Source organism: Mastigoproctus giganteus, chromosome 1 (assembly GCF_048544385.1).
Source record: "Mastigoproctus giganteus isolate SK-2022 chromosome 1, ASM4854438v1, whole genome shotgun sequence".
Lineage (NCBI taxonomy): Eukaryota > Metazoa > Arthropoda > Arachnida > Uropygi > Thelyphonidae > Mastigoproctus > Mastigoproctus giganteus.
In genome coordinates this window covers 54,013,837-54,035,997 of record NC_143575.1, presented here as the reverse complement: position 1 = coordinate 54,035,997, position 22,161 = coordinate 54,013,837, and the positions used below count along the sequence as shown (strand labels likewise).

Below are 22,161 nucleotides of genomic sequence, written 5' to 3'. Positions count from 1 at the left end.
CCACAATATAAAAACAAATATTACATAAAAAACAAACTTTCTAGAAAAGTACACAAAAAATCAAATTACATGAAAAAAAATTTTCACAAATATTCAAGAAAAATTTATTCTAAAAAATGCCATATAGAATTTACTTCTTTATTAATATTTGTTGTCGATCTTCTGCTTTGCTCAGTAGCTGATACAGAGGAATGATTTGACATAACGATCCGGATCAAATTGAAGCAATGGTTTTCCATTTAGATGTATTGCCATCATAATCTGAAACATGTTTAATTGTCGCAATATTATTCTTTACATTGAAAGCCCACTCAGCATCAGCACTGCTAATCGCAATGGTTTCAAAGAAATTTTCTGATAAAAGGTAAAAGATAATTTCACTCAATTTTAAAGATAAACTGTCTTCGACAAGATCTCTAAAATCATTAATTTTTATTTCATATTTTATCAGAACACTTAAATTTCTTATTCGATTTTCACCATTTTGTAACAGAGACGAAAGCTCTTTCACATTCCACGATTTCAGGTAGCATATGTTTAAAATTTCTTTCAATGGTATTGTTATTTTCTTTATTTAATTAAAAATCACCCTGTTGCATTAATAACTTATCCTTTAAGGATAAAACAATGCATTTAATAACATGTCACGAAGTAATTTTTTTACTTTTAATTTTGATTCCTTCAAATTCTTTCAACTTCAACATGCTCTCAATTTTAGCTTCATAATTTCCTTCAGAATTTTTCAAATTAGCAATAGCATTGATAGTTCGAATAACTAATTTATATGCTTTTACCATTGTGATTCTGTAAAGCTTCTGAAAGGTAAGAAAGGTGCTCCTGCAGGATGTCGATCATTAGTGCTAAACGGTTAAGAAATTCCAAATTTAAAAGTCAATTTAATAATCCGGAATATTTAACTTCTGATTTAAATGTTTGCACAAAGCAGGATAATTCCTCCAACCCACAATTGCCATCCGCAAGCTACAAGCTACTCATCGTGGCCTGAACACACGACCGATCTTTGTAGTTTCCACATCAAGTTCTTTAGCAATCATCCTTAATTTGTGCTAGTTTTTTGGAGATTGGTGATATAGTTTGCCATATTGCTCGTATTCCATTATATTTTAGAACATTTTCTACACAGTTGAAAGGCTCGACAAAATTTGAAAATCTGCCAACATTTCATCTTCATAAAGTTTATATATCTTAGTTGCCTCAATTCCCCCATTACTTTGCTACTCTCACTAGTTCTTTGAATATTGTGCACAATGTCAGAATCACATGGATATTCAGCTACTGTGACCATGTAAACATAGACAGGAGAAATTTACTGGAAGGCAAGGATCACTCACTTCTCTGAAAAACATATGCCCATTTGTCGGAGTAAAGGGGAACCACAACAGAGGTTGACCAGAGGCTATAATCCATGTTGAGAATCTTCTTAATCCTCTGACTGGCTATGGAAAGCATATTGACTAGCGCAACTTCTCAGTATTTGACTGCATAGGTTTTACGGACACCACTAACATCGTGAAATAGTAATCCTTTCACCCTTAATTCGCACTTTCTAATTACCTAAATTGCCTAAAGGCCAGAGGTGAGAACAATGCATACACAGTTGTCTCTCCTAATCCATTTGTTACATGGAAATTTTCTTCATTCAACAGAAACTATTTAAATTTAACTGCCAAGGGGAATCAAAAAAATTCTCTATAGAGAAGTTCTTTAAACAGAGGTCCGACTGTAATTAAATCAAAAATGAAGCAATTTTAAAATATATAACCAATCAATTGCGCCATTAAAATGCTGGGAATGGGGTCCCACTCACCCCACCGTAGTTTCGGCTCTGGATACCCAATAATTGCATTCAGGATTTAATTTGGAAAAAAAATGATCGCCTCAACAAAGGGCTCACAAATTTTCAAAAAAAAATAACAATGGGCTCTCGCGAGCTGACTATTGCTCACCACTGCTTATAAAGCCTTACTTATATGAGGTGTATAAGGGTTTTAAATAGTTTGAACAAGCTCAATGCTGATGGGATTCTTCCACTAGCTCAGATTCCACAACTAAGGGGGCATAAATTTAAGTTAAGGAAAGACAGTTGTAGAATAGATGTGCGGAAATCTGCCTTTAGCCAGCGGATGGTTGATTGCTGGAACAAACTTCCATCTGTTATTGTAGAAGCTGATATAAATTCAAGGATGAACTAGACAAGCTTTTGAAGTGAACGGATGGTTGAAACCGGAAGGGATTTTTTTTTTTTTTTTTTTTTTGGCTGATGCTATATAAGCTTGCTTTCTTGCATCATATGCCTCTACTAATGCTTAATGCTAATGTTATTTAGCTTAATTATTATGCATTAGTATTTAAATGTACACTGAATGATCAGTGAATTATGACCACCTACCTAATACTTCATAGGTCCTCCTTTTTCCCTCAGTATACAGCAGCTATCCGATTCAACAAGATGTCGTATGGGAGGTATGGCCAACCAAGGTGTGTGTAATGTGGCTGCAATGCAGGTATGGAGGTGATTGGTGTATCCAGATGTCTGATATGCCTTTCCATAGTATCCCACAAGTGCTCTATGAGATTAATATCGGCAGAGTTCGGAGGCCAATCGATATGCTGGAAGTCAGAACTGTGTTTCTCAAACCATTCCTGCACAACAAGTGCCCGATGGCTCGGTGTATTGTCATCTTGGAAGACACCATCGCCATTTGGGAAAAAGTGTAACATAGCCCATACGATAGCAGAGACCACTGATACATTGTTCCACATGCACCAGGAGTCCAAAGTTCTGCCAGTGAAACATGCTTCACACCATACAACTGCCACTGGCCTGCACTTTTGGTACCAAGCATGACGGACGAAGAGCCTCATGTTGTTGACACCAAATCTGTACACGACCATCCACGGTGTGGAGTAAATGATAAATGACGTGACTCATCTGACCAGCACACCTTCCAGTCTTCTAACATCCAACTTGCATATACTTTGCACCAGGCGAGTCTTTTACGCCAATGAACCTTGGTTAGGAGAGGATGCCACAAGGGTCGTCTGCTGGTATAGCCCATACGTGCGAGCGTGCAATGCATGGTCATGCCGGATATTGTTCCCAGTTGACCCATATTGGGTAGTCAACTCTTAAACAGTGCTGTGCTTGTTCGCCTGTACGAGTTGTTGGACCCGGCACTCACCTCTAACATCAACCTTTTGCCGACCTTTGCACTTTTGCCATTGGGTTGTTGTTTGACCATTTTGACGCCAGTCCTGGTACACTTTAACTACGGTAGCTCTCGAACACCCCACCAGTTCAGCCAGTTTGGAAATCAAGGCACCAGCTCATCAAGCACCCACAATCTGTCCTTTATCAAAGTCCGATAAATCCTTCCTTTTACCCATCACGCTCGGAATTTTACTACCTACTGAGCCACTGACACCTTATCTATGCTACATAGGTCGACTAACTCCGCACTCTCGTACTTCATGTGGTCAATGGGTCACATTCAGTTTTCATAGAGGTGGTCATAATTCAGTGATCACTCGGTGTATATTACACACCATTGCATCCCTTCCCAGTGTGTGAGAAAAAAAGATGAATGAGTGAGTCAAAAAAATATATATACAGGCAACCCCCATATGACATGGTACTTTTACAACATGGTTTTGCTCTAACATGATTGATAAATTGCAGAAATCCTCGCACAACACGGAACTTTTATTATTATTATTAGCTATATGGTGCAAGAAAGCCTGAGGCTTTTGTGGCACCAGCCAAAAAAAAAAATTTCTGAGTTAACCTGAGAGAGAGAGAGAGAGAGAGAGAGAGAGAGAGAGAGAACTAGAATCAGAATTAGAAGGGGAATCACCAAAGAAGAGAAGAATGATGATATCCAGCTCAGGACTCTTGAGTGTGCCAAGCTCATACTCACCAGATGTGAGCCCCTCGGGTTATAATAATATTCTGTAGAAAATGACCTATTCTTATCATCTAAAGGAAAGTTATAATGTTAAACTTGTTCTAGATCGAGTTCTACTAAAAACATTCTGATACTGTTCGTTAACAATTTTGGCCATAACCCTGGATCATGCATATTTTTGAGCTTCTGTGCTGGGAAAACTCTGCTATTATGTTAGATGTAATTTTCAACATTTCCATTCCTTTTTGTGAATCCCTGCTGTTGACCCACTAATCATTATCCCCTCCGTGACATTTTTCTAAAGCACATTTCTGGAAGTCACTACCATAAAACAATAAAAACATTTGCAGTTTCCGGTTTATTGGTCTTTTCTGTTAGTGTAATCATATATTATAAATGGGTACTAAACTCTTCTTGCATTTGCTATAGTACCGATAGCTGGAATTCTGTGGGTTTTCACGTTATTATGGTGAAATGTGTTTCACCTTCCATGAAATGTTAAATCATATAAAAAACATAAATAAAATTTGAGAAACTCATTACTCCGTACCTCACTTGTACATATTGTGTTTGTTGTAACTTGCCGTGTTCTTTGTTATTAATTGCTTATCCTTTTTACTGTTTTAAATTTTACAACCAAAAAAAAAAATCTGTGAACAGAAACACCAGCTATCATATCCCACCTCCTGACCTGGGTGGCCCCCTTCTGCACCCCCTTTCACTCAGGCAGGCACCTTCACTACTGCCCCCCTTTATCCTTCTACCACTTTCCTATCTCCCTGCTACCCCCTTCTAACTTTCATTATTTTTTTATTTATTTATTTATGTTTTTATATTTTTTTTATTATTACTATTTATTTATTTTATTATCATTTTTTTAATTGGGCTCTGTGTTTGTAGCTTTGGCTGCCACAGGGTTCATGCTGCCAGTGCTTTACATTCCGTACTGCCCGGCTCACCTCCTCGTGACACTGCATGGTAAACTAGAGGTTTTTGTGTGAAAACATAGGCCTTAAGACTAAGAGGCCAGATGAACAACACAACCCCACACTTACATAAATCTGGCCTTTACAGAGTTTTGTATTCATCACATTGCTTGACATGGAGTTGGGGGGAAAACCCCTGGAGCTGCATTACAATTAACACTTTACAGATCATCAGGCTGGTCCACATCAAAGGAGATGCAGGAATTCTTGTTAGATGGAATTCATTCATCATCACTAGCTGTCTAAGTGCATTGAAACATGGGCCACGTAGGTCTTTTTTTTTTTTTTTTTTTTTTAGATTTTTTTTCTTGGAGATGATGGGGTAAATTATCCCCTGAGCACAGTTCATCAACAGGTAGTCTATTGTCCTTCCCCACAACACTTGAGATTACCTCAATTGGGAAGCTTCTTTTATTCTCTTAGTCAGACCTATTTCTTATGGGGGGAGGGCAAAAGTCCTCACACAAGACAGCACTCTCAGGTCTATCCATCTCACCAAGACAAATCCAATGATATGGGTGAATTACGTTTTCCTCTAAGTGTGAGCAGAGAAACAATCATCCAAGGAAAGGGAGAAACTTTGGGGTGGGTGGGAAACAGTACCAACGAAAAGTTCTCGATTATGCATGGGAAACACTTAAAGGTTTCCAGGAATTTTCATTATGATGGTGACCATCAAATTATGAAATGGGCAATCAGAAAGAAGTTCACTATCTCCATACAGTAATGCGATGAAATGTTCAGTGTTACAAAAACCAGCCAATCGATGAAATAACAAGCTACAGTCACTCACAGGGATGTCCAAACCTGAAAGCACACAAGGAGGATACCCGTCCCCAGTAAGTATTGTTTTGAGCATTCTTAGTAAAACAATGTCACTGTTTAACATGACAAGCAGAAAGTAGGTCGCAGCCTGATGCCCACAGGAAGGTCAGACTTAGTCAAGGTCATGATGATTAGAGAATAGCTGTCTCTCTCTCTCTCTCTCTCTCTCTCTCTCTCTCTCTCTAAAGCAATGTCAATTGCATCAGTCAAGACTGATCCAGTGTCAATGAGTCATGTGACTGTAGACATCACCTCACATCGGGATCCATATGCCCTCCTCCCCCACTTTAATCTTATCTGCTCAATGCACCACAAATAGTTAAACTAATAGAATGAACCTATCTGCAAAAGGAGCCAAGCCACCCTCATTCGTTTTGTAAATATACACGGTCTCAGTTCCAATCTAAATTATGTCCATTTCCTCTTACAATATACCATGCTCTTGCTGTTTCTGACACAGTCTCGATTATCAAATGCCTCATTCACCGCTGACCTCAGTTCCCCTGATTATTTGCTCTGATTATTTTAGCTTCAAAGGTAGTACTTGTTTACATGTCTATTTCAATATTCCTAATCAGAGATTTCCTAATCCGAAAACTCCTTTTGCATTTCTATCCTTTCACACCCTTGCATTTCTGTTTCTCTTCAAGAGTGGTTTAGAAATAAGCTATAGATATTGTAATATTATGTGACCTCTTTGATAATTTGATAATATTATTTACCCTCTCTAAATAACAGTTTCTTAATTCACAGTTTATTTACTGGATTGTTATAGGCTGTGTTAAATGCAATCATGCCCTTTGCATTTCTTTTTCCGAAATAAACTAAATACTTAATTCTAAACATGTACTGGTATAAGGGTCTGTAACAGCTTAATGGTTATTTAGCTTACTGCCGTTAAGAGTCTGTAATACCATTATCATAGTTTCAACCTGAGATACTGGTGCTAAAAGCAGCACCAAAGTCTACCCTGTGTGACACTAACAATTTCATTTAGTAATCCCAGCAAGGCATTATTAAATGAAAGTTATTGCAAAGACAGACAGGCATGTCCATGTTCTAGTTTAATACCAAAGTGATACCCTCTTCCCCTGTCCAGTACATTTCAAAAATCTTCACTTTTGTATACCCAATTTTGCAAAATAACAATGGATGCTATCCTCATATGTGCATCTCACACATGATGATTTAAAATATTCATCACTAGCATTGAAAATCGCAACTCTAGACTGAAACCAGCACAACATTCTGGAAAAGTTGTCAACCACTGATCTATGATCATTAAAAGTATAATTAGTTAATATTTTTCTTGATCAATCTTTTTATTTTCCCAAATAAACAAGTAATAGGCAGTTGACTTTTATTTCTCATCCCATTATCCATTATTATGCTAGTGAATAGTTGCTTGATAAGTGATCCCGTCAATACAGAATTACAAAACTTTTGTTAAACTATCACTAAAAATATATTTTTTTAATTTTTTATTTATTCACATTGTAATTATTTATTTATTAATTTTTGATTTCCCAAAGGTTCTTAAAACTCTCACGGGCCATTCTCAGAGTATACAAAGTATTTGTTTTGTTGGGAAGAATAAACTGTGTAGTGCATCTAAGGACAACACACTATGTCTGTGGGATGTTGAAAAAGGAATTAGGTAATTTTACAGTTTATCACTTATGAGATGTTCTGGAAACCTGTTTCAAAGAAGAGTGGTTAATAAAGGTTAATCTGATATCACTGTTTAATATTTTGAAATATTTAATATTTAAATTCATTGTTTAATAATATTTTACTGTTAAATATAATTTGTAAATATAAATTAAAATTCCACATGTATGAAGTATTTAAATTAATGAAAAATGGATAACCTCAACGTTCCAAAAAGGACCGAGCTATTATTGTACCATCACATATAAGGGCTACACATAAAAAAGAAACATATAACTGCCACAGGCAGTATATAATGAGGTTTCCATGTAAATATTGTGAACTGTGTACATACAAATGGAGGGGTGAAATGGGAGGGGGTTTTTTTTGGCTGACGCTGCATAAGCTAGCTTTCTTGCATCGTATGCCTCTACTAATGCTAGCATGAGAACATCCAAAAGGAAAAAATGCATACCTTGGGGGCAGTGACGGCTCATGACTCTGATGTTTGGGAGTGCTGCATCTTAAAGTTACATTAAATTGCCTTGGTTGTAAGACATGTAGACATACACAGTAATAATAATAAGTAAGTTAAAAATACTACAAAACATTAACTAGACATTTACCATTAATAGACTTGAACTTTTATTTAAAAACAAAATTCATTCTTCAGTTTTTATTTGTTGAAAATAGATTAATAACGTTTTCATTCAATTTTGGTGTTCTGTTGACCAAGCTTTTCTCTATTGAGAGCATTGCTTGAGCATTTAGAATTTCCTGATTCATAGTGCTCCTTAAAAATGTTTTTATTCTTTTTAATGTCGAATTGCAGCATTCGGCCTCTGAAGTAGTCATCCGAATGGTCAAAAGAACTTTTATGAGTTTTGTAAGTTCACCAAGAACTTCAGCTAGATTATTTTCTGAGATAAATTTCAGCAAGTGAGTTAATTTGCAGCAGTTGTGTAGATCATGTCTGCTATAGAAAATTTGTAATTCCATAAGAAGTAGTAGTAGTGGCATGTGATGCAAGAAAGCAAATGTATGAGCTTATGCAGCATCAGCCAATAAAAAAAAAATAATAAATAAATTTACAAAACCCTCTAATTTAGAGGGAATTTACAAATTCCCTCTAAATGTTTGTCCAGTTCCTCCTTAAATTTATTTAACCTATCAACTTCCACAATGACAGATGGAAGTTTGTTCCAGAAATTAACCACTGCTGGCTAAAGGCAAATTTCTGCACATCTATTCTACATCTGTCTTTCCTCAATTTGAATTTTTGCCCCCTTAGGTTTGTAATCTGAACAAGTGGAAGAATCCCATCAGAACTCAGCGTGCTCAACCCTCAATCAGATCACCTTGCAGGTGCCTAGTCTCCAGCCGCTGCAATTTGCAGAACTTAAGCCTCTCTTGGTAAGAGGATCCCTTCATTCCTCTCACTAATCTTGTTGCCCTTCTCTGTACACGCTCAAGAAATCTGCATACTTCCTAAAATGAGGCCTCCAGACCTGTATGCAGTACTCAAGGCGTGGCCTGACCATTGCTTTATACAGAGGGACAATCACCTCCTTTTCCCTGATAGCAAAATTCCTGTATATCATTGACAAAACCCCATGACCTGCCCTGGCAGCCTGTCTGCATTGCTCAGAAAACTTCATATCTGACTGCACAATTACTCCCAGGTCTTTTCCATTTTTTACCACCTGAAGTGTAGTACCACACAGCTGGTATGTTTCTCTGGGGTTACTTCTACCCATATGCAGTACCTTGCATTTGTCAATGTTAAACTTCAGTTGCCACTTCTCAGCCCATCTGCCCAAATTTTTTAGATCCTGTTGCAGTAGCACACTGCCATTACTGTCATTAACAGCCCTGCCAACTTTATATCATCTGCAAACTTCGACGCTAAGCCTGATATACCTTTACCTTCATCAATATCATTGATAAATATACAAAACAACAGTGGACCCAACACTGAACCCTGTGGGACTCCACTAATAACATTAATCCACGAAGAGCAGTGCCCATTGATTACGACCCTCTGTCTTCTTCCACTCAACCATCCTTTTATCCATTGTAGCAACTTACACTTAATACCAATCTGCTCCAATTTGTACAGTAATCTTCCATGTGTAACAGTGTCAAAAGCTTTCCTGAAATTCAAGTATATGATATCAAAATTATTTTTTGCATCCAGTTACTTTGTAACCACATCATAATATCCAATCAAATTTGTCACACAAGACTTTCCCTTAACAAACCCATGCTGTGTCTGAATTATTGCTGTAGTCTTGTCTAGATGATCCTGCAAGGCATCTTTTAACCAAGTTTTTCTCTTTCAATCATGGGATATGCCTCAGTAGTCTCCTGTACCTCTGCCATGGGTATTTTCATTCAAAAAATAACAAAGTTCTCCTTGTTAATTTAGCAGCAATTAATTGCCTTGTAAAAGAATATATCTCACCTATGTCAACACTTATATACTCGCATACTTCCTTCACTTCAATCATGAGTGCTTTTGAAGGATTTTCACAGTACATTGAATTCCTGATTTTTAGAATGGCATTCTTAAAGTTTCCTATATATTCATGTATTTTAACTGCCTCAATTTCTCGATATTGCATTTGATTATAAATAACTTCCACGTGAGGCATTTTGTAATGGAAAAAGTTCTAACCAGACTCGAATTTTTCATTACTCAAGATGTGTAAAATTTCAGTTGCTTTTGACGTCTTATCTGCATTTGCTGTTGCTTGTAGTTCCTCCATGCACTTTTTTAAGGATTCAAAATTTTCATAAATGCAGTTCACGGTGTGTATATTGAAGTTCCATCTTGTAGGGGAAGTTTGGGCAACAAGGCTGTCCATATGCTTTCTGAGAACAGAGAGATGCTGTGGTGATCTCGAGAAAAATGTTGGTGTTGACATGAAGTTCGAAAGAAATATTCTTGAATCTTGGGTACTACTTGCTGCATTTCTCATCATCAGATTCAGTTGGTGTGCATAGCAGTGAATAAAATGTGCATGTTTGTACACTTCTTCTATTTTAGCCTGAATTCCCCCTTTCTTGCCTTTCATCACATTTGTGCCATCAAATGTCTGAGTTTTTGTACACTTCTTTTATTTTTGTAAAAGAATTATATTAACAATAGAATTATATTGTAATAGAATTAATTTTGCAAAAATAAAAGAATTTCTTCTTTTATTTTTGTAAAAAAAGAAAGAAATCCCCCTTTCTTGCCTTTCATCACACTTGCGCCATCAAATGTCTGAGCGACCAGTTTTGAGTATTTCCTTCGAGGATTATGTCTAACTGATCTAGAATGCACTTCGGTATTCCATCTGCCATTTGGTTTTCCAGAGTGAAAAAACCCAAAAAATGCTCAAAAATGTCTCCATTCAGTTCATATCTCAGAACAATTACCATTTGTATATGTTCTGAAACATCTTTTGTGTCATCAGCCATCACAGCTACGAATGAAGCTTCTTTAATTTCTCTTTTTATTATTTCATCCTGGCATATTTGCAGGAAATAGTCAAGAATATCATTCTGAATAGTTTTTCAAATGCCTTTAAATGCTACATTTCTTCTAAGTGGTTCTTTAAATTGGAATCTAATGTACAGGCGAGATTTATTAATCCTCTAAATATACTGGATTTTTAGAATCATCTTTTTCATCATGTCCACGTAAAAGAATTTCAAACTGTCCACAAAATTTAATGCAGTCTATTATTTTAGATAATACCTCACGATTCTTGGTAACTTTTCTGTTATGTTTGCAGATCGAAAGTCTGTAGGCCTCACTAATCTGTTCTTTAATATTTACACTCCCTAAAAGCGATAGCGAAATCACATTATCAATATGTTTCTTCGAACTCATGTTATTTAGGGTTTTTTCTTTCATTCTGTTTGTTTGTAAAGCCACTTTTTGTCCACGTTAATGTCACCTCCGAACAGTAAACATGGAAAATAGAACAATGTATTTTTAACTTCACAACCACAAAGCCAACTTTTCCTTTTGTACGATTCAGTTTTAAAACTGCGAATATATTTCTTATTATTACTTATTCTCCGCTGAGAAATTTTAATCTTTGGTGTGGGGCAGCCTTCTTTTTTAATTGCATTTTTTTCTTTGAGAGATAATTGTGAAAAACTAAGTTGCTGAAGTTTATTCGCTGTCACGTGATTTACTTCATGGGGAAGCATGGAGGCCATGATCGAATCAAATTTCACAAAATTGTGTGTCGTAGAAATAATGTTTTATTTACACATCATCTCATAATATAACTTCAACTTACCAAGTTCAAGCTCAATTCACAATTAAGCTGTAATCACATGATCACACTGTTGAATGTTGAGTATTGACTTAACACTGATATTATTTAGTTACTTAATGGGAATTCAGGCAAATAACAAAAAGACACCGACATTGTGGCTACACACCCATCATGGTCAACGATGAAATCTGCACTGCACACTTTACAGTGACTTTGATTTGTTTCACCTATAAAAAATGTATATTGGCAAGTTGCCAATATGCTGGTTGCCAATGACAACCAACTACCAGATATTCACTGGAATGCAAAATGTGTCACTGCCTGGTGCACAGTGAGGCCTATGGTTAATTAAATTTAAAAGTTTGAAAAGATTTTGTGTTTTTATTCATTTATTATTGAAATGATTACTGGAAACAGAGGATGTGCATACTATATGCGGGTCCTGTTAATAAAAATATTCATTGCCGTTGCATTGTTCTTCATAAAATTTCATATAACTCCTTTCACTGTATATCTAGATTTAAATAGCTGGGGTGCTGCAGTGCCTATGGATGAGCCGCCCCTGCTTGGGGGTAATTGTGCAGTCAAATATGAAGTTTGCTCAGCAGTGTAGACAGCTGCTAGAGCAGGTCACAGAGTTTTGTCAATGATATATAGGAATTTTGCTAGCAGGGACAGGGAGGTGATTATCCCATTGTACAAGGCAATGGTCAGGCCACACCTAGAGTACTGGGTGTACAGGTCTGGAGGCCTCATTTTAGGAAGGATGTAGAGTTGGTAGAATGAGTACAAAGAAGGGCAACAAGATTGGTGAGAGGGAACAAAGGGGTGCTCTTACCAAGAAAAGCTTAAGTTCTGCAAATTGCAGCACCTATAGAGTAGGCTCCTGCAAGGTGATCTGATTAAGGTGTATAAAGCCTTGAATGGGTTGAGCAAGCTGAATGCTGATGGGATTCTTACTCTTGCTCAGATTAAGAACCTGAGGGGGCATATATTCAAATTGAGGAAAGACAGTTGTAGAATGGATGTGCGGAAGTTTGCCTTTAGCCAGCAGGTGATTGATTGGTGGAACAGACTTCCATCTTTTATTGTGGAAGTTGATAGCCTAAATAAATTTAAGGCTGAGCTGGACAAGCATTTGAAACGAATGGAGGAGTGAAATGGGAGGTTTTTTTTTTTTTTTTTTATTATTGGCTGATGCTGCATAATCTTGCTTTCTTGCATCGTATGCCTCTACTAATGCTAATGTTAATCCAGTTTTGATGGTCAAGGAAAGAAATCTGCTTTTGTCTTCAGCTGTTAAGCAAGTTTATGGAAAACGTTTTGAGTCCTAGAGTTTCTTGCCAATCTTTGCCAGAAATTCATCGCAATGGCCAGTTTATTTTTTGGTCTTTCAGTTAAGGTCCAAGTCTCACATCCATATAATAAAACACTTTGTAATATTGCATTATATATTTGATGTTTAGTTTTGTTAATAATATTTTTACAGAATTAAGCATTTCTATGATCTTTCTACCTTCACCCAATCTTCCCTCAATTTCCTGTGCAGATAATCCATCAGCCTGAATAATTGCACCTAGGTATTTAAATGGCTGTACAGTTTTCACCTGTATTCCTTCTAAATTCAGAACCTCATTTCAATTTGTGTACTCTGTCTTATTAAAATTAACTGTCAGTCCCTACGTTTTATATTCTTCTAGTAACTTTCTGCCCATGTAGTTTACATCATCATCATCCTGTGCTACCACAATTGATCATCTGCAAACAGTAGATTGTAAAGGTACTTATTTTGACCAAGGGTCAATTTTGACCCATTGAACTGCACTTCTGGGACCGTGGTCTTAGAACAACTTCCAGGTACAGCTTAAACAAAGTAGGTGACAAACAGTATCCTTGAAGAAGTAATTTAGAAGTCTTAAATTTTCTTGATATTTTTGAACCAATTTTTATACAGCATGTATTGTTCTTGTAGATTCTTCTAATTATTTCAGTTAATGGCTGGCTTATTGACATTTTTTCTTAGCCTTCCACAGAAGATTTCTTGACACATTATCATACTCTTTCTCTAAGTCTATGAACAACATACCTACATCTTGGTTTGTAACCTGACATTTTTCCAGAATTTGCTTAACAGTGAAGAAATGGTCTATACATGAGCATTCAGTCGAAAAGCAATACTGTGCCTCAGAAATAACAATCTCTTGTTCCAGTTTTGATTTTATCACTTTTCCAAATAGTTTAGCAATAGAGCTCATAAGACAGATTCCTCAATAGTTGGAGCATTGTTGGAGCAGTTGGTTGTGTGTGTGTTTGTGCATGTGTATTTGTTTACAAGCATAGTTTGTCAGCCTATAAGCTGGAATAATTTGTAAGGGAATCCTGCTTCTCCTACTTAAAATTAGCTGACCACAGCCTTTGAAATTGCTGAAGTATCGGATAAAGATTTAAACCAAACCTTATGCCAGGAATGTGCCATCATTGCACTACCAAAACCAAACACAGTAGATGCAATGGAAATAAATCTTTTCATCACAAAGTTCCAGTTCATTCCAAGTGCAGACAAAATGACACTAATTTTTTTTCTCTAATCAACTTAACCATTGTTGATTTGTTCATTGAGTTTCTTTGGTATTGTACAACACTCTACAATACTGTAACTGGCATATTGGGACTACTCTCTACACATTTTTTATTCCAAAATTCATTGCTAATTTTCTTGTTTTTATACTATTTTTTTGCTGCAGATGTGGGGAGTATCAAAATGGTGTGTTGTAGTTAGGTCATCAGGCTGTTAATACCAGAAACTATAATTCATTTTTTATAATTTTTATGTTATCTTTTACTGCTTGATAGATATTACAGTTTTTTTTATTGTAATATGTGTTTTTTATAGTTCATTTCAGTGCTTTTTAAGTGCATTAGCATATATGCATGAAGTGGCTATTGTCTTCACTACCTGTCCTTCCATCCATGTGTAGTAATTTGACTCATTCATAAAATTTTATATTTGCCAGTTTTTAAAGATAGGCTGTGACAAAGTACACTAGATTCAAAGATTAGTGTACATCATGACTTTTTTGTGCATGCTGCAATAAAGGACCCCCACAATGTAAATAAATTTACAATTGGTGTAAACAGTTTGATGACAACTAAGACTGTATCTGCAAGGAGAAAATGGATCTTTCCCTTGTCATTGATGAAACAATGTAATGTGTAAGCAAAGTCTTTCAGCCAGCCCACAAAGGCGTACTTACAGGTGAAGTCGTGAGTTCATAAAATCAATCTGCCATATACTACTGCATCATATACTTTTGAAAGCTTGCAAGTTGCAGTTAGTATAGGTTTTGAATCCAAACAACAAACAAGATTTGCTGCAACTTGCAGTTGAAAATGGAAGTTGGATGGCATGGAAGCATGGCTTGTTTTCAGTGATGAAGCCACCTTTCACTTGAGTGGGAAAATCAATTACCACAACATTTGGTTGTGGGACCTTAAATATCCTCACCAAGTCATCAAGCTTAACAGAGCTTCCCAAAAATGTGTTTTGTGCCATTTAACATCAGAAAATTGGAAGAGGCACTTGATGGGAATATTTATCTGGACATATTGAAATAGTTTATGCCTCAACTTCATTAATATTCTGGTGATTTCATTTTCCATAAGATGATTCACCCCCCCCCCACCATCTAGGTATCTGGACATAACACTACATGACCTTTCTTTTGTAGGGCTACATAACAGATGCCATATTTATATTGCCATTTCCAACAGACGCTTGTGAATTGAAAATATCACAGAGGCAGTGATATTTTCAATACTAGCAAAGGCTTGAGAAGAGCAGTGGACTATGAATCTGACATCTGTCATGTGGCTCATAGGGTTCATATTGAGGAACTATGGGTCCGTGGGGAAACTGTAGGAATTCTCAGAAATTCTCTGTTCACCTGTGTTTGTTTCAACAATAATAAATGCTGGTTTTCATTTCTGTGATGGTTTGAAACTACTTCTTTTTGAATCACCCTATATAATATAACAATGCTTAAGGTCCTAAAAGTTCACCATATTTTAATTTTCAAATGGAAAATTAATCACTATATAACTGTATAATGAGTTTGCATAGTGATATAAATAAATTCTGATAAATAATGGAAATAAAATTTCCATAGTTAATGTGAATAAATCTAAATGTTATTTGGTATAATTTGTTAGACTGCAGTGTAGTAGAATTCAGTCCTTTTTTAATTATTACAGTTATGTAAATAAGTATTTTCTTTATATAATTTAGGATTGCTGTATTGTCTGGCCATACACAGAATGTAACTTGTTGCCGTTCTGATCCAGAATCTAATCTAATAGTATCTACTAGTTGGGATTGTACTGTACGCCTCTGGAGTGCCCGAGATGGACGTGAAATATCTTGCATATCAGATATAGAGTAAGAAGACTAATATTCTGATTAATCCTACTTTTAAGACTAATTTAATTTTCATTTGGTAAACATATTTATAACATTGGAAAGTTTTTAGTATTGGATATTGTCATCCCTCTCTTTTCATTGTATGTTTTGACTACACTCAATTTTTTTTTACTTTGTCAAGCTATTTGTGTTTCATCATCATCAGCCATTTTCAATGCACTGCAGGATGAAGGCTTCTCGCAACTTTCCAGTTCCTTCTGTTTTGTACAATGCCCATCCATTTACTACCCACGAACTCGTGAATTTCATCTGGCCATCTCCATTGTTGTCTTCCAGGTTTTCTTTTAGCTCCTCTTGGATACCATTCTGTTATTTTCTTATTCCATCTGTTATCATATATTCGAGTTATGTGTCCTGCCTAAGTCCATTTCAGTTCTTTAGTTTTGATAAGAATGTCCTTTATTTGTGTTTGCTGCCTAATCCATGTGTTTCTCTTCCTGTCTAACAGTCTGATTCCTAATATAATTCATTCCATTCTTTGCTGTGTAATTTTCAGCTTCTCTTCTACTCTTTTGGTGAGTGCCCAAGTTTCACTTCCGTAAGTCATGGTGGGAAGTATACATTGGTTCATTATTTTACGTTTCAGACAAATTGGGATATTGCTCCTCGGTATGTGACCATATTTCCTGAATGCTATCCATCCAAAATTTATTCTTCTCTTGACTTCCAGCCATTTATTTATGATTATTACAGCTAATGAATTGTCTCAGATAGGTATATGAATCCACCTTTTTAATTATTGCTCCTTCAATGATTATATCCCTTTCTGTGGCATACTTGTTCATCATTACTTTTGTTTTAGCCATATTCATCTTTAGTCCAAAATCCTTACTAACTGCATAAATATTAAGATTTTCCTATAATTCTTTCAGATCATGGCTTATGATCACAATATCATCTGCAAATCATAAATGGTTTAGGTACTCTCCATTCACATTGACTCCTTTCTGCAACCAGTCCAATCTTCTGAAAGCTTCCTCAAGTGCAGCAGTAAACAACTTCAGAGATATTTTCTCTCCTTGTTGAACTCCTTTCTCAATTTTAAATTTACTACTGTCTTTGTCTAGTCTAATAAAGGAGGTAGCATTCTCATATATTTTCTTCCAAATCATAATGTATGGAGTATCTATGCCTTGTCTTTCTAGTGCCCGAAACATTGCTCTATGCTGTATGGAGTCAAATGCCTTTTCATAATCTGCAAATTCTAAGAATATTGCCGTTTTATATTCACTTGCTTCTCCATTAGCTGTGATATTAAGTGAAGGTGATCCATTGTTGAGAATTATGTCCTAAAGCCAGTTGCTCTTTTGGTTGATTCTCATCAAGTATTCCTTCTAATCTGTTAGTCATGACCCTTGTAAACAACTTGTAGGTGTGGGGCAACAAGCTAATTGGCCTATAATTTCCAATTTCTGATTTATCTCCTTTCTTATGCAGCAAAATTATGATTGCATTATTTCACTCCTTAGGCATCACGCCTTTCCTAATGTACTTTGTGAAGAGTCTTGCCAGTTTCCATGTCATGTCTCTTCCTCCCAATTTTAACAACTCTATGGTAACTTCACCTTCACCTGGGGCTTTTTGATTCTTCATTTTCTTCAATGCATGTTCTACCTCATCAGGAAGGATATTGGGTATGTCGTATGTGTTGCTAATTTGTGATCCATCTTCCCCACTGCTAGCATCATTCCCTCACTCCTTATATAATTCTTTATAGCAGAATTATGCATCCTCTGCTATTTATAAGTACACCATCATTATTCAGTTTCAACATTTGCGTTTATTTGGCTAAATTAGCCAAAAAGTTTTTTTTTCCATTTTGATGAAAACTTCATCATATAGGAAGATTAAGCAGCTTACTTGAAAGCTCATTTTTTTATACTCTCAGTTTACAGAATGCAGGTGTTGTAAAATGCTTCAGTTATTAAAAATATAAATTGTAAATTTAAATGGTTCAAAAAAGCAGTTGTTATGAATTAATTCATAACAATTATTACTGTCATGAATCAAGCAGTTCCTGATTCCAGAAGTCATTTAAAATAAAATAATATGCCATTTAAGTATACTAGCTGTGGCATAATTTCTTTATTTTCCAAGTGAACTTATTACTCAGGATGATTGTATAGAATTCTATAATGCAGAATTGTTTTTCATTTCATGCCTTAAAAATATGGCAAAGCCATACAATTCTATGCTCTGATCCTGTTTCGTCATAAAAAGTTTAAAATTTTTGAATTCATCAGTCTCCATTTTATAAAAGCTGCTATATTTTAAATAGTCTGCAGCATGAAGGCTATTTTTCAGACAGCCAGGAAATCAGCCTTATCAAATTTATAGGCCACAAACACACATCAGGGTCATCCAACCTCTTTTTTTTTTTTTTTTTTTTCTTTGTTTTTTTGGCTATAGCCAAAACAGATAAAATGCTGACGGTTGCAGATGCATGGGTTCTGTGAAACATAAGAACAATTCCCTACCTCTAATTGTAAATTGTATATTTTCTCAAAATACTTTAACTACTTTGTTATCAGCCTTTATATCATTGTGTGTCATGGCCACCCCTGATATTTTTGGTGCATGCATGCATGGGCACCTCCATAGCCAGGTGGGCAGGAGCAGCAGTGCGTAGCACACGCTTCTTGATTAGACCGGGGTTCGAGCCCATGACCACCAAATACAAAGGATGCGGAAAGGTCAGGGAATGGCCACCACATATCCCCAGAGCAATATATGGCTTTAGTTGCTAATGCTCCTAAAAAACCAAAACAACAACAATAAGCAGTGTATGCATAGTGCTGTCAGAAAAGCATTGACTAGTTTAAATTCCACTTTTATTTTTTATTAGAAATTATGATTAGGTTTCAGTATGATAAGAATCTTATTTATTAGCTCATATTTTCTCATTTTGATTTAATTTTAGTTTTAGCAGGTAAGTAAGGCTGCTATTCAGTTTCTCATGACATCAGCTCAATGATGATGAACATTTGTTCATTAACCTGTTATTTATTAATTAATCAAATTTATTTTATAAACAAAATTGTTTTCATTTTTTTTTATTACAAACACATGGCATTAATTTCCTTCATGTAATTAGAAAAAACATTGGCACCAAGTACCCATCAGTGTGTATAAGGGATAATGTTGATCCCTTTAACTTCTAGATCTGCTGTTTGGTGCTCTGCAACACATTTTTCACCATAATTTAGTATGCTGTTGGAAAAGGTTGACCACCCTTGGTTATATTTACAATTTAATCTATTATACATTATCAGAACTGTTCTTGAATATATGTTTTTTCATGATATTCACACAAGTTTTATATCTGCAAAAATAAATCAAATACCTTTCTAAGTTTCAAACCATAAAATTGAGTTTATGATATTTTTAAATACAAAATTAAGTAATTGACACATTTGGACAAATGTTTGACTGACATTATAAATCAGGATATTACAAGCACAATAATAACAATTGAATGTGTAGTGTAATGTAATGGATAAGACGTGTTTTATTATTACTTCGGGGGCACCTCCATAGCCAGGTGGGAAGGAGCAGCAGTGCGTAGCACACGCTTCCTTGATTAGACCAGGGTTCGAGCCCATCACCACCAAATACGGAGGATGCGGAAAGGTCAGGGAATGACCACCACATATTCCCAAGCAATATGACCTTAGTTGCTAATGCTCCTAAAAACCAAATAACAACATTACTTCGGGTATGCATTGTCAAATCCAGACATTTTATTTTCTTTTTTTTATAACTGTATCTTGATTCTTTTGACAGAAGAATTGAACAAATGATACAAATAAGAGATATACATAAAATAAAAGAAAAACATATCACTAGAAAGGAAAGTTACTGATTAGATAAACTAATCACCGAATATTAAGCTACAACCTTATTTTGCACCTTTATAATAAACCTCCATGTCATTCTGAGATCCACTTGGATCACAAACAACAGACAAGTCAATTGCAGCAAGAGGTACGTCTCTGGATAAAGTAAAATGACTGCTTTGCATGTGCATTGTAGATGTATAATAAATGTGTCATTGTATTACTAACTTTTAGCATTTATAACATACATTTTCAAATATCGTTCAATACAGTTGACTTTTCAAAAACGTTTATTACTAAATTACACCGAGTTGCCACTTTATTAGATGCATCTACCTAATAGCAAGTAGACAGGGTGACCAACCATCCTGATATGGCCTTGATTATTCCAATTTACAACTTCCAAATCCCACTTCCCGATAATAATACCATCATTTGCCCCAGTAAGAGAGGAAAAAACTGTTAATTTATTGATTTTATTTTTTTAAATTCTTATTGGAATCTAATGGATGTGTTAAAAATTAATTCTAATAAGAGAAAAATGAGAAAGTCTAAAGGCATTTTGTTCATCACTGAGTAATAGAGAAAAGAAAATGTGTGTTGATAAAAAATGGGTGCAATTTTTCTAAAAATTTCTGGAGGCAAATAATTTGTCTTAAATTGTAAGTTCCAGATTGATTGATTGATGAAAAAATGTATTTAATTGTAATTATTCTACATTGAAATGCTTCATCAGAAAGAGTTTTCAGCTTAATGAAAACTGCTTGACGGAAAAAGAGAACCCGTCTTTTATTAGAAAATTCAGAAATTATTCTAAATTTTTTTTAAAAGAAATCTTTTATTAGAAAATTCAACTTATGGTGAAAGAAAACTATTACGCATCCTGTTCAGAATTAAAAAACTTTTTAAAATCTTTGGAAGGAGAAGAAATTTTAAAACTAGCAAAATTTGAAGAAAAATATATAAAGTAAAAGTAGCCTTCCTCACCATTTTTAAAATAACTGTTATAAATAATATTATACTTTATATAGGACAAATACATATTAACAATCATATAACAAATAAATACTATGATTGATTGATTGCGTAATGTAATCAATCGTATTTTAATTGTAATTTTATATTTTTCTTTTACTTTTTGAAGGAAAAAATGCTATATACTACATATTTTGTTTCAAGTTGTCCTGCTTACCAATTTTCAAAATATTGGCCACCCTGCAAGTAAATCTCCTTTTAGTTCTCAGGACAGCATGAATTTGTCATGGCATGGACTCAATAGTGTCAGAAACATGCCACAAGGGTGCTGGTTCATGTTAAATTAGTTGCTTTCCACGGTTCTTGCAAATTGGATTTTTGCAGATCTCTACTCCAAAAGTTCATTCTACCTCATCCCACTGGTGCTCAGTTGGATTGCAGTTTGGTGAAATTGGGGGGGGGGGACTCTCAATTTTCCAGAATTAATACTGTGTCATTCTGGCCTTGTGATAATATGCCATTATCCTGTTGGAAGAATTCATTCACAGATTTATACATGATAGTGATGAAAAAATGTGGTCAGGAACAGTTTCCAGATAACATATGGTGTTCAAATGTTGTTCCACCAAATGTTGTGCACCAATAAAAATACTCCCTCACCATTACATTATCACCAAGCCCTTTGTTGACATCTTACAGGATGGGTCTATGGACTAATGCTGTTTTTGCCATATTCTAGTCAGCTTGAAACATCAGGAACTGGGATTCATCAGCCCAAGCAACGTTTTTCCAGTGTAATCTTCTGCTATACAGTGTTGGTGTTCCTGAGCTCATTGTAACCATATCTTTGTGTTTTTTTGCTGACAGGATTGGAACCCAATTTGATCATAGTTGCAATACCCATTCATGACAAGATACAATGAGTTGTGCATTCTGAAATGCCTCTTTGGTTACCAGTGTTTTATCAGGTTGTTATTTGACTGACTGTAGATTTCCTGTTATACTGACTGTAGACGTCCTGTTATACTGACTGTAGACTTCTTGTTATCCTGCACAAGTTGGCCTATATTGGCCCCTTGCATCAATGAGCTGTTTCTGACACCAAGTTAGCCTTTGGCTAGGTGTTATTTGGGTATAGGACCCAAAACACATTTGTGTGTGAAAAATCCAAGAAGGGTTGGAGTTCCTGATACTCACATGCCATGTTCA

At 35.5% G+C, this 22,161-nt stretch overlaps 1 protein-coding gene across 3 annotated transcripts in view; it reads left to right on the top strand.

The window, feature by feature from the left end:
- Positions 1–22,161, top strand: part of LOC150090805 (telomerase protein component 1-like) — an 827,340-nt gene that overhangs the window by 594,950 nt on the left and 210,229 nt on the right. For all 3 annotated transcript variants that reach the window (XM_090372947.1, XM_090372938.1, XM_090372956.1), the window contains exons 33-34: positions 7,270–7,394; positions 15,950–16,099. In XM_090372947.1, the coding sequence (XP_090229073.1) occupies positions 7,270–7,394; positions 15,950–16,099 (275 nt within the window). The remainder of the gene's footprint in view (positions 1–7,269; positions 7,395–15,949; positions 16,100–22,161) is intronic.